This window comes from Pseudozyma flocculosa, assembly GCF_000417875.1.
Source record: "Pseudozyma flocculosa PF-1 unplaced genomic scaffold scaffold00007, whole genome shotgun sequence".
Lineage (NCBI taxonomy): Eukaryota > Fungi > Basidiomycota > Ustilaginomycetes > Ustilaginales > Ustilaginaceae > Pseudozyma > Pseudozyma flocculosa.
Genome location: NW_006920875.1, coordinates 619,860 through 632,795, shown reverse-complemented (window position 1 = coordinate 632,795; position 12,936 = coordinate 619,860). Strand labels below are relative to the sequence as shown.

Here is a 12,936-nt window from a genome sequence, read left to right as displayed (position 1 = left end):
GACGATGGCGGCCTGGTTCGCGACGCCCGGCCAGTGTGCCCGTGACCCCGCGACCTCGTCTCGTTCATAAAGGTCGACCAGGGAGCTGTGCTCTTTCGTGCAACCGACAGTGAGCGAACAGCGCTCGCAGCGGCTCCAATGGCCCGCAGCTGTCACAGAGACGTGCGCCTGGTCAGGGCTCGGTAACGTCGCGAGACAGGCCCCTGTCTGCCTAGTGGTTCGATGTTGGCGATGCGCCTCCTGGAGCGCGCTCAGTCCCGGCACGCGCCAGCCCAGACATGGATGCGAGGAAACAGGATGGCCTCGAATGCGGGGGAACGGGGTGGTGTTACAAAGGGGAACTCTTCGGGCTGATATCGTACAAGTTTTCGATCGGCGGAGCCACCGGGGCATGAGCTCAGTACCGGTATCCGGTGATGGTGTCGTCGGCATTTTCGATGAACAGGCTGTCGCCGCCTGCCATGCCGTCGCCGTAGTGATGCTGCGGCCCGCCAGCGCCTGTGCCGGTGCCGAGGCCGAGGCCCATCTCGAGCGCCGGGTCCTGCCCGTAGCCTTCCATCTGCATCCTGGCGTCGTGCTCGGCGGCCGCCATGGCCTCTGCCTCGGCCACCTCTTGCTGCTCCTGAACAATGGCCCACACCGAGGCCTTGAAGAGGGTGAGGACGAGTCCCATTTTGCGCTCGAGGACACGCAGCTGCGAGAGCAGGCTGGCGTGGGCGGCCGAGGACGAGAGGTGCGAGGATAGTGCGGCGACCTGTGAAGAAAAGGAGGGGGTGCGACGATGCCGAGGTCAAAGCTGCATGTTAGCGGCCAACGTCGGCAGACATGGAGCGACACCGGAGAAGGATTCGAAGCGCCACTCGTACTCACCCGGTTGATAGTGCCGGCAAGGCGCGCATACTCGCCCAACAGCTCTTGCTCCGACTCGGAGAGGGCCCGATTGCCGGTATACGGGTTGACAAAGGGCGTCGGCGGGCCGGGAACGGCGGCCACCTTGGCGAGGACCTCTTCCATGGTCGCCATGGCGGCTGTGGTGCGTGCGGGGTGCGAGAAGGGCGGCGGCGCGGACCTTGAAAACGAGAAGAAGAGTTTGAGGGCGGCGATCTGAGCAAACAGAGCTGAGCCCCGCGTCGAGAAGATTGCGACGGGCGGAGAGGGGATGCAAGACGGACTGGGGAGGTGGTGGTGGTGGTGTTGGTGTCGGTCGAAGGGCGGCCAGCCAAACAACACCCGAGCCAGGCGGGAATCGGGGCGTCGAGCACGCGTCGCGCAAGGAAATGAGGGTGGGTGGGGGGATACAGAGGCTCGATCGGGCGAGCTTCCCCTGGCCTGCCAGGCGGGGCCTGGCAAGTGGAGCTGGTGAAAACGAGGCGGGGGTGGGGCATGGGCCATCCTCCTCGCTTCACTTCACTCCTGGCCCTCCATCATCTCGACGCGGCATCCTCTCGCCATCCCCTCGCCACCCATCTTCGCCGCCTCGCAAACACCACTTCACCCAAACCTCGACATCGACTGGCACAGGACCTTTGCCTCGCTCGACTACGCATCGCCGAGAGCCACCATCCCAACAAGAGACGGCAAGCAATGCTGGTCGGTCCAACGCAGCGGAGCGTGGTCACGTTGACCACGCAGGCATCGCTTCGAGGTTCCCTGACCCTTCGTGCGGCAGCCCTGCCAGCCCGGGGGCGCTCCCTACACGCGAGCAGCAAGTCTCTTGCTCAGCCGCCGCCGCCGTCATCGCCACCGCCACCGCCATCGCCAACACCCTCGTCGGAACCGCGCAACGAGGCGCGCGAGTACCTCGAGGCCAAGCGGCTGCGCAAGGAAGCGCGCGCCGGCCAGCCGCCATCGCGACACGCCCTCTTCTACAGCGACATCGTTCCGCCGCTGCTGCGCATTCTGGCGTACGGTTCGACGGCCTACTTTGCGCTCCACCTGCTCTGGAACGTGCTGGACCGCGACGAGCAGCGGGCGCTGGCGGACGCCAAGACCGACGGCTACGCAAACACGATCCGCAACCTCGACGAGCAGATCGAGCAGGCCAAGCAGAGCGTCACGGACAAGGCTGCGGCTGCAGGCAAGGAGGTCGAGATCAAGGCGGAACAGATCAAGGCCAAGGCGTCCTCCGGGTGGGGGAGCTGGCTGTGGCCCTTTGGCACCAGCAGCGGTGGTAGCGATGACAATGGTGGTAGTGGTGATGGCAGTGATCAGGGCCGGTCAGCAGGTGCGGCAACGGCAGCAGCATAGGGCGCCTTGCGACATGAAAGGCGTCGGAGCCCCGGCCCCGGATCGCTGATCGCTGCCGTCGAAGCGTCCGACGATGCTGTCGGGTGCCCAGCGGCAACGTCACCGGCGGGCACAGCGGAACGCGCAGGCCGGGCTGGCCATGTATTCTACCACTGCGTGTGCAGTGAGTACCGCGTGCAGCTTGAGCGGCTTGCCTCGCCCATCGCACGACGTGAACAGAGAAGGATCGATTGCGAGCAGGTGTATCGGGGCCACGATGCCAGGGTCCGTCGACCTTGAGCTCGCTGAGAGTCGCCGTGGCTCGTCGAGTGGCGGTTCAGGCCAGACCAGGCCTGGCCTTGCGGAGGCGGTGGCGGTGGCGGTGACATGGCAGGCTAGGCTAGGCTGAGTCGGGACTTAGTCCCGGCATCGCCGTACGTGGTCTGTTCTGCTGTCCCCTTGTCTGGCGGCTTCGCAGATCGCCACCCGCGCAACCACACCTCTCTCTCTCTCTCTGTCTCTCTCGGCCTCTTTGCTCCTAGCCTGTTTGCGGGAGCGGGGACACGATATGCAATGGCCGGCCACTGCTGGAGTGAGGAAATAATGAGGCGGGAAACGGGCGACAGAAGGCGCTTTTTTGGCTTGGCAGGAAGGCGGCCTGCGAGCAGGGCAGGGCTGCCGCGCAGCGAAGGCCAGCAGGCTGCAGGGACGCCCGGCTGCTTGCTGCATCCATCCTGCCTGTCACCAAAAAGCCCAGGCAGCCGGCAGGCTAGGCCTCAGGCTAGGCGGCTGGGCTGGCTGGACGTGTCTTAGGACCGGCCAGAATCGAGCATCGACCATCGACTCGAGTCTCGGAGCGTTGCCTCCGCCACATCTCGCAGCCATCCATCATCCTCGCCACCATCCACCTTGCCCCTCATCGCAACCCCCTATCACCGTCGTTGTCTTCGCCGCCGCCGCCGCTGCTGCTGCTGATCCCACCGCCACCGCCACCAACCAGCGCCAGTCGCACCGCGCCTCGCCGAAGTCGGACCGAGCCCGCCGCCTTTTCCTCCTCCCGGCCTTTGCACTCGTCCATCCAGCCTGGTTCTGACCAGCCTCATCGGCGGCTGGCACGCCTCTGGCCCTAGAAAAGGCCAGCGGATCCCTGCCATAAGCGCCGCGTCCTGCATTGCCCCTATCGCCGCCTGACCTTCCTCCCCTGCCTAACCCGCCACACGGCCGCGCACAGCCGACCCCAGTCCATCTCCCTCGACCGGTCTTCCGCCGGCCGGATAGTCACAGCCAGGGTCAGCTTTGTTCTGACACGTCCGACAGACTTTAAGCCTCTTGTCTGCCTACTGCTTTCCTCCTTCGGCTACTTTGATCGCCTGCGCTCATCGACTGCAGCATCGCGGCATTGCTGCGCGCTAATCCCCCGGCGACAGCATGCAGCCACGGGACGGACGTCCAGCATCACCAGCTGGGCATACCCCCAACCCCGGCAGTGGCGTACACCCCGCCTACCACAGCCACGCCGCCCATCCACACAGCAGCTACGGTCATCCTGCCTATCAGCGCTCACCTCTCGCCAGTCCCTCGGCCTACCCTAGCTCGCAGCCCACGTACAGCGTCTACGGCGCGCCTTCTAGCAGCCGCCCTTCGCCTGCCGCGCACCAGCTCCAGCATCCCGACCACTCCGCCAGCAACAGCAGCAGCGGCGGCATCGCCAACGGCCTTGCATCGCTTGGTCCCGGCGGCGGCCGCGCCTCGCCCTACTCTTCACCGCAACTAAAGGCCTTCTCTCACCGGACAGTGTCCCAGAGGTCGAGCCCCGAGGTCAATCACAGCTTCCCGTTCCAGCAGCAGCACCAGACCATGGCGCCCTACGCCACCTCGTCGTCGATGAGCGCGGCACACCTTCCTGCATCGCCCCTCGCCAACTCGGCCGACCTGTCCGACGCCTCCCAAGCGGCCCCGGGCGGGAGCCGGGCCAAGCCTCCGGCCAAGAAGCGTAAGACGGATGGCGAACCGTCGGCCAGCCGCGAGAACAGCGTGGACCCGACACGCGCCGGCGCCTCTAGCGACGGCAAGGACGGCAAGGCCACGGGACGCGTGGCCAAGGCGTGTCAGCCTTGCAGCACAAAGAAGCGAAGATGCGACGGACGTGAGTTGTTGCCATGCGCCACCACACCTTCGAGCCCAGCATTGCAGTTGAGGCGCTTGCAGCTCAAATGAGCTGACGACGGTCGCTTTTCCCCACTTGTCCCTCCCATCGCCCTGGCTTTGTTCAACGCCTTCGATACAGGGCAACCGGAGTGCTCCGTCTGCCAGGTGCTGGGCTCGCCGTGCACCTACAACCACACCGGTCTCAAACGGGGCCCTCCAAAGGGCTTCCGGTCCGGTCCCAAGGAGTCGGCCAAAGCGAAGCTGATCCGATCCCTCGAAACGACCGTCCGCGACCTCATCAGCCATCTCGGCAAGGAAGAGGCCGGGTCCGAGATCCTTAGGGTGTCCTCCAACCGCGAGTTGGGTCTCAGCAAGGAAGGCGGCGCCGATGACGATCTCGCACGAGCTCAGGGATCACGAGGTGCAGCCGCTTCTTCGTCCGCCGCGATCAAGGCAGAGGCTCCGGATGCCAGGCCCGCAGGCTCGCGCGGCAAGACGGCAACCGCAGGTGTCGAAGAATCCGGCGAGACCTCGGAGGCGTCCGACGAGGACGTCATCGGCGACACGCGGATGGGTGAACCCGTCTATCGCGGCTCGAGTTCGGGCATCGGCATCCTCCAGCGGCAGCAACACCGCGCAGAGTCGCCCGCTCCCCCACAGCTGCCGCAGCAGGGCACCGCGGGTTCTGCGAGCTCAGCATCGGGCGCCGCGAGATCGAAGCTCGACGTGGGCAGGAAGCCTGGACAGCTGCCCGGGCATCCGGTCTTTGTGCCCATCGCGTCCCCTCGCACCGTCGGCAGTCACCAGTCCGGCGGAGGCGACACTCCGACCAGCTCCCACGCTCGGTCTCCCGTCGTTCCGCGCCGAGACTCTCCCAAGCTCGGCTCGCAGAGCCCTGCCAAAGGCGTTGCGGAGCCGTCCTCCGCGGTCGATGCCACCGCCACCGCCGCCCTCGCTGGATCCGCGTCTGCGGCCCCGGTCCCTGCGGTCTCGGACGAAGAGAACGCACGGCTCTTCCGCTACTACTGGCAGGGCTTCCATCCGTTCTGGCCGCTGCTCTACAAGCCAGGCATGACCAGCCATCCGGTCGAGCAGCTCCGCCATGAGCTGGAGCCGTGCCTGCTCTACTCGATCTACGCGATCGCTGCTTGCATCGTGCCGGGCAACCGTACAGCCGCAGCTGCTGCCGCAACCTCGTCGGTCGAAGACGCGACGGTCGCGCACGATCACGAGCGGGCGCAGCTCTTCAGCGACACGGCCGAGCGGCTGCTGTTTTCCAAGGGCCTGCGGCCGGATATTCCGACCATCCAGTCGTGCTGGTTGCTGTGCCTGTACTCTCACGGCACGGGCGATCTGTCGCGCGCGTGGAACTTCCAGAACCTGGCCTCGTCGATGGCCGTCGACCTCGGCCTCCACCGGTGGCCCATCTACCGCAGCCAGATCGTCGATGATCCGCTGCGGCGCGAGACTCGGATCCGGCTCATCTGGCACTGCTACATCATCGACAAGGTGCTGGCCGCCGAGATGGGCCGGCCCGTAGGGCTGCGAGCAAAGGACTGCGACGTGCCCCTGCTGTCCGAGACAGCCGAGGACGAGTTCGAGCTGTGGTCGGAGCAGACCGAGATGCAGACGGGTGCTGGGACGGCGGCTCAGCAGCCGAACGAGTTGGCACCGCGTTACCTGCACGCTCCCTCGTGCCTCAACTGGGGCATCCACCTGTTCAAGATCGTCGAGCGTGTCCTCGACGAGGTCCACTCGCTGCGGCGCAAGGCGCTGCTGCGGAAGCAGGGCAAGGGCAAGGTGCTGGCCGAGCTCGACAAGGCGCTGACCGATTGGCAAACCAAGCTGCCCAAGCATCTTCATCTCGACCAGGAGGCGCGCGACGGGCCGCTGCCAAGCTTCTTTGCGCTCAACCTGTGGCACTACACTGCGCGCCTGCTGCTCCACCGGCCTTTTATTCCGCAAGAAGAGGGGCTTTCGCTGGCCGAGGTGGTGGCCAACGACAGCCACCGCAAGAGCACCGAGGCGGCCAACACCATCTGCGACCTTCTGGAGCAGTCGTCGACCGACTTTGTCGACCGCCTCTCGACCGATCTGGGCTACTGCCTCTTCACCGCGGCCGTCATGTTTGTCTTTAACGCTCGGCTGCCGGATCCGCAGATCTCGTCCGACGCCCGGCGGCGGTACCAGCTCTGCTGCAAGTGGCTCAAGAAGCTGGCCGACACCTGGCCCGCCGCTTCGGCACAGAAGCTGCTGCTCGATGGCTTTGCGCTAGTCGGACAGGATGCGTCCAAGTCCAACGAGGCCCCGGCGCGAAGGCCCTCGATCGCCGCGCTGGGCATGCTTCACCAACAACAGCAGCAGCAGCAGATGGCAGCCAGCCAGGGCAACTCGGCGCCGACGGGCTCCAATGTTTCGGCGTGGATCGCCGAGACGGACGCCGCCACCAAGGCGCAAGGTACCGGCACCGGCACTGGCACTCACGCTCCGGTCACAGCAGCACACCGGGTGCAGGGGTCGGGGCAGACGGCGCAACCGAGCCAGACAGGGGCGGGCGCCACTGGTCACGGCCAGGCCGGCGGCGTCCAGCCTCAGCCAGCGATGCAGCTCAGCCAACCACCTCTTGCCGGCGCCGCGGCACCTTTCGCCTACAACCCGTCCTCGGGCCCACCGCAGCAGCAGCAGCAGCAGCAGCAGCAGCAGCCGGTCGCCGGCTTCAGTGCGGCCGAGCTCAGCTTTGCGCCCGGCATCTTTGACGTCGAGTCGTTCTTCTGGAACGAAAACATTGCCATGAACGCGCCGTTTATGCAGCAGACGACTGGTGCCTATCAGTATGCTCCTGCCACACCAGTCCAGCACCAGCCGCACCATCAGCACCAGCAACAGCAGCAGCAGCAGCAGCAGCAGCAGCAGCAACCACTCGGTGGCTTCTTCGGCCTCGACAGCGTGCCGAACATGCAGCAGCCTGCTGCAAAGCAAGGGATGAGCCAAGGCGCGCAGGGCAACCGCAGCAACGGGCAGGCGCCACAATCGCAAGGGGACCCGGCCACCGACGGCCTGTCGATGCTGGCGCAGGTGACATCGTCGACGCAGCTGGGGCAGAGCTCGATGCCGGGCGGCGCGTTTGACCTGCAGCGTGGCAACCAGCAGGGCCTGGCTTACCCTGCGGCGAGCTCCTTTGTGCATCCGAGCGACGGCAGCGGTAAGCCGGTGGCGGCGGCGCAGCAGGCCAATGGCCAGACGGCGGCTGCGTCGCAGCACACGGGCATGACACCCTTTGTGTACCCGGTCGACGTCGCGCCCAATGGCGGCACCGGCGGCGGCGGGCACAGCGGCAGCAACAGCAACGCCGCCATGGGCGAATTCTGGAGCATGCTCGAGCTGCCGCCCACATTTCTGTAGACGAGCTGCGGACAGCACATCGACGCAGGGGAGGTGGGCGAATATTATGGCGTCGACGACGGTGCAGGAGCCTTAGTCGTCGCGACGTGGGCGAGATGGCGTCGGAGCCGGCAGAGGGCGGTGATGGAGAACGACCCAGGAAGAAATCAAAGTGCAGAGTGGGAAGACGGCTCCCCCTTGTGCCGTGCGAGACCATGCCTGCTTGCTTCCGAGGAGGCGGTACATTCATCATCCGGCCGATCCGGGCGCGCAGAGGCCTGGCCAGGCCAGCCGGGCAGGCATGGCGGGATCGCAGGGACGGTTTTGCCGCGTCCACCGTACGTCGTTCTGTTGTCGTCGCACGACGGCCGTTTGTTGAGTTGAGATCATATCGTTGGCTCGTCGCTCGCTTCGTGGTGCAAACTGGCTGCTCACCGCTTTCCATACTCCGCCTCGTCGTCGTTTCTCGGTTGTGTCACACACGCACGTAACTGTACGTAGAGCGATGGTGAGGCAGGCAGAGCCAGAAGGGCTGGGGGTACGGTAACTACGGCGCGCAACGTTATGACGAAAGGGCATCGACGACCGCCAACGGAAAGGAAAGCAGGCCAGGCCAGGGTTCAGTAAGCGGCCGCGGCGCGGGTTCTTCGTTTGAGAAGAGGCGGCAGGTAGGGTCCTAGCCTGCGCCTCATCCGACGATATCGACGCTTCGGCTGCCCAGAAATAGCCCACTAGCTCTACCTCCATATATTCCTGTCGATTTCATGTTTGGCATCCGTCGATCCGTCTTCGACGAAACCATCCATGCGTTACATGCGCCATTCTCTTCTCCTCGATGAGAAATGCCAAGAAGCAGCAGCGAGCCGCCAAGCGTGCGTACTTCTGCGTCGTGGAGCGCAGTCGCGTTGCATGAGGAGCTACATAGAGACCTGGTGAAGCAGGAGCGTACGTCCGTAGGCGGGGACGTGTACGATGTATGGGGCTCGCCCTGCGGTGGTGCGCGAAGCACGCCGGGCGACCACAAGGTCGAGCGCAGCGAGCGAGACCAAGCGCGCAGCCCTCTTGCCTGCCAGCCAGCTGCCGCGCCCAAGGCAGATGAAGGCAGGCAGGGCAGGGCGAACCCTGATCTGACCCCGACGGCTAAATTTGAATTTCCAAACCCCTGCCTGGCCCTGCCTGGAGCCAAGCGGCTGGCGGGCGACGGCCTCCAATTTTGGCATCCGACGATCGTAGACCAGACCGACCTCGCGCTCCCTCTGCGTTCGGCAACGAGCCGGCGCGGAGCTCGTTTTCGATGGGGGCCCAGCGCATCCCTCGACTCCCCAACGCGGAGCTGGGCCAGACCGTACGTCGTCGTGGCTACTGGTAGCCAGCAGCTGCAGGTGCGATGCCGAACCATGCCGAACCATGCCGGCCCGTCGTCGTCGTCGTCGCCCACCGCCTCACGCCCCCCCCTACTGTAGCCCGCCGTCGTCTGGCCGAAGGTACTGTACTGTGCGGATGCATGCCGGTACGGCGACGAGCGGAGGCAGGCAGGCGGCCGGCGAGGTGCCCGGCCAGCTGTCCGATCGAACTGCTGGGCCCGCTGGCCAGGCCTGGCATGCCAACGCGGCTGCATGAGGCCGAGACGCTTGCTTGCAGATCCGTACAGCCGGGCGCTCGGCGATGGGACAAAAAGGCAGGCAGGGGAGCGTCGGCAGGCTGGCAGCCTGGCAGGCTGGCTGGCTGGCTGGCTGGCGCACCCCCGAAAAAAGACGCCGCGCAACAAATGGCAGGCGGCCAGGCGTTTCCGAGACGGGGGCGGTCGCACTGAGCCCGAGCCTGAGGCCCTGCTTGCTTGGACTACAGGCCGGCTAGGCCGGCCTGCTGGCAGGCTGAGGCCGCGCTAGAGCGAGCTCGCCCTGCCTAGCCTAGCCTGCCTCTACCTAGCTTACCGCATGGTACGCTGCGCCCGAGCGTCGATCCATCTCAAGCGCTGCTGCGTACAATCGACCGCATGGGTCGCTGTCGCAGTCGCAGTCGCAACGCACGCTGCTGGCCCAGCAGAGCACGCCCGCAAACACAGCAGAACGGCGCACGCTCCCCGACTCGACTCGTCCTCATTCCTCGGCCTCCTACCGACGCAGCCAAGAACCGCCAAGCAGGGCAAGGGCTTGGGGCGCGCGGCGTCGTCTCACCTCACTAGACTCTTCTCTTTGTTGTTGCTATTGTGCTGGGGCGCCGACGACGTCTGTACGATGCTCGTCAGCCGTATGTAGGCACAGCGGTAGGCGGCGGTCCTCAGCTCGTCTGGCCGCACGCACGGCGACGACGGCGACGACGAGATGAAGTGAAATTGACCGAGCTGGGCGCGCTCGACGCCCACCCACCAGCAGCCTGTCTAGCCTTGCTGCCTGCCGGCTGCCTTTGGCTCCTGTCTTCGGGTGTTGCTCTGGAGCGTTGCCGTGCCGCGAGCGGGGCTACAGAGAGGCCGCCTTGATTGGTTGGTTGCCGGCCGACGCTTTCCTCGCTCCTTCGGTTTCGGCATCGAGGGCGCTGGCCTGCCTGCCTGCTGGCCTGGCTTACCTAGCCTCGCCTCGTCTTGCCCTCGTTGCCTGCCTGCTGCCGGTCCGGCCCCTCGACCCTTCGATCTGCCCGTCGTCATCAAACGCCAGGCAACCCAGTGTTCAAACGTCCCCGCCAAGTGGTTCGGATGGCAGACCGACGCCGCCCAACAGAGAAGCCGTTCCTCGACCCGTCTCGTCTCGTCTCGACCCGTTCTCGACCCCCCCCCAACCCGCTGCCGAAGTTTCACCTCTGCCTCGCTCCTCTGTCGCTTCACCATCCTTCCCATCTGTGCCTCGCCTCTCTCCCTCTCGCCCTCAACAACACGCACCGCCCCCTTCCGGCCCCCGCTTCAAGGCTCCATACCGATACCTTGGCTGTTGTGGCCTTTGACCCAGACCCGTTTCGTCCACCGTCCACCAAGAGGTCTCCGCCGGCTCGGAACTGCCCCTCACGCTCCCTTGCACCGTCTCTCTGGCGCCTTCTTGAAGCTGGCCATAGCCCTCGCCGACCACCTCGCCCTCGCCCCTGCCAGCATCGTCTCTTCCACCAACAACGACAACACCGCCGCCGCCGCAAGCCTCCCATAGATGCACACCGTGTCTCCCATCGCCCTGAGCACCACGGTTCCGTCACCCACCTCTTGCACTCCCCACTCCCCTCCTCTGCTCCCTCGAGCCTAGACTGAGAGACCGCCACCTGCCGACCAGACAGCCCCGCTACGGTACTCTACCACCGCGACCCTCTCGCTCGCCATGCGCTTCGCCAGCCTCTTTGCGGCGGCCACCTGCGCGCTCGCCTCGACCTCGTCCGTCTGGGCAGCCCACTCGGGCTCTACACGCGCCCTCCTCCGCCGCGATGCCTCAACCACCTTCGCCTTCGACTCGGGCGCCACGGCAAAGAACACCGACGGCGAGGACCACGGCACGCCCAAGGTGCCCAACGGCGCGCAGCTCGTGACGTTCCCCGTGGGCACAAAGGGCCACCAGGCTGCCGTCTACTGGGCCGACTCGCCCAAGAATGCCACGGCCAAGCAAGCCTTTGTCATGATCCACGGAAGGATGAAGGACGGCTTCGACTACTGGACCACCATGAACGACATCCTCCAGAGCGCCCTCGACGCCGACGATTCCAACGCCGACCCCAACGCCATTGTCGTCGCGCCCCAGTTCTACTCGGCCAAGCTCAACGAGGGCCAGTACGCCGACGACGTCCTCGCCTGGGGCGACGTCAACGCCTGGCAGGCCGGCGAGGCCGCCGTCCACCCGGACGGCGCCACCGAGTCGTCCTTTGACACGCTCGACGCCTTTATCGACGAATTCAACGACAAGTCAAAGTACCCCGCCATGCAGCGCCTCATCTTTGTCGGCCACGGCGGCGGCGGCCAGCTGCTCAACCGCTACGCCATCGTCGGCAAGGACGCGCCCGCCGGCATCCAGATCCGCTACGTTGCCGGCGACCCCTCTTCGAGCGTCTACTTTACCACCGACCGCCCCGTCACCGACGACACGGTCGCCTCGAAGAAGGACTGCCCGCTCTACAACACCTGGCGCTACGGCTTCGACAACTTCACCGGCACCCTCCAGGGCCTCAAGACGCCCCAGGACTACTTTGCCCAGACCATCACCCGCGACGTGCGCTACGTCGTCGGCTACGACGACACGGCGTCGAGCGGCGACCAGTACTGCATGGCCATGCTCCAGGGCGGAGAGAAGCGCCGCGACCGCAACCTGAGCTGGTGGAAGTACATCAACACCCTCGCCCGCACCGCCGAAGACGTCAGCGGCCTTCCGGGCAACTTTTCCAACCTGCCCGACTGGTCGGCCGTCTCCAAAAACGTCATCTCGCACCACCTGACCGTCATCGAGGGCGCGACGCACGACGCCATGGAGGTGTTTGGCTCCGCCGACGGCAGGTCGGTGCTGTTTGACGACGCAAACGTGCCCACGGGCTGGAGGCCCGCCGGCTGGAACCCAAAGGGCAACGGCCAGAAGGTGGCGGCCCTCAGCTCGAGCGGCGCGTCGGCCTCGGGCTCCAGCGCCCCTTCGGGTTCGCACACCAGTGCGACCAAGTCGGGCGTCTCGTCGTCGTCGTCGTCGTCGGCGGCGGCGTCGTCGAGGAGCAGGGTAGGTGTCGCCGGTCTCGTGGCCCCGCTCGTCTTCATCCTGGCATCCACCGTCTCGCTCCTCTGAGGGTCTCGACGCCGTTCACCGCCGCCGCCGCCGCTGCTACGGCGTCGCTCTCGTGTCCATATGTAATTTATCAAGAGAGGATCCGTCTTGTCTCGCGGCCGGCCTCTGCCTCCGCCTCTGGACATCGGTTTTCCCGCTCGATTCATCCTTTGTGCTCGCTCCTATCGCCAGATGGATAGTCGATGCGGGCCGCGTCTCTCTCCCTCCCCTCCCTCTCTCTCTCGTATCAGAGCCTGGTCGCTCTCTTTCCCCCCACTCTCCCTCCTTCTCGGTCTCCGAAGTAGTCCATCGACACACACACACACACACACACACACACACACACACACACACACACACACACACGACCACACCACTCTCTCGTGCGACTACCTACCCTACCCTCCCCTACGTCCGGTACCCGTACCCTTACCGTACGTACGTACGGACCGGCCCGGCGCGGTAC

At 65.7% G+C, this 12,936-nt stretch overlaps 4 protein-coding genes across 4 annotated transcripts; 3 read left to right on the top strand and 1 right to left on the bottom strand.

The window, feature by feature from the left end:
• Positions 1-397: 397 nt before the first annotated feature.
• Positions 398-1,023, bottom strand: PFL1_02617 (uncharacterized protein; the record flags this gene model as incomplete). The annotated part of the gene is made up of 2 exons (XM_007880133.1): positions 398-754; positions 871-1,023. The coding sequence occupies 2 exons, from the start codon at positions 1,021-1,023 to the stop codon at positions 398-400; spliced, it is 510 nt and encodes a 169-aa protein (XP_007878324.1).
• A 561-nt stretch (positions 1,024-1,584) lies between these two features.
• On the top strand, positions 1,585-2,247 carry PFL1_02616 (uncharacterized protein; the record flags this gene model as incomplete). Its single annotated transcript, XM_007880132.1, has 1 exon — positions 1,585-2,247. The coding sequence occupies one exon, from the start codon at positions 1,585-1,587 to the stop codon at positions 2,245-2,247; it is 663 nt and encodes a 220-aa protein (XP_007878323.1).
• Positions 2,248-3,654: 1,407 nt separating this feature from the next.
• Positions 3,655-7,776, top strand: PFL1_02615 (uncharacterized protein; the record flags this gene model as incomplete). The annotated part of the gene is made up of 2 exons (XM_007880131.1): positions 3,655-4,372; positions 4,514-7,776. The coding sequence occupies 2 exons, from the start codon at positions 3,655-3,657 to the stop codon at positions 7,774-7,776; spliced, it is 3,981 nt and encodes a 1,326-aa protein (XP_007878322.1).
• Positions 7,777-11,054: 3,278 nt separating this feature from the next.
• PFL1_02614 (uncharacterized protein) lies at positions 11,055-12,491 on the top strand (the record flags this gene model as incomplete). The annotated part of the gene is made up of 1 exon (XM_007880130.1): positions 11,055-12,491. One exon carries the CDS (start codon positions 11,055-11,057, stop codon positions 12,489-12,491), a length of 1,437 nt encoding a protein of 478 aa, XP_007878321.1.
• Between the last annotated feature and the right edge of the window lie 445 nt (positions 12,492-12,936).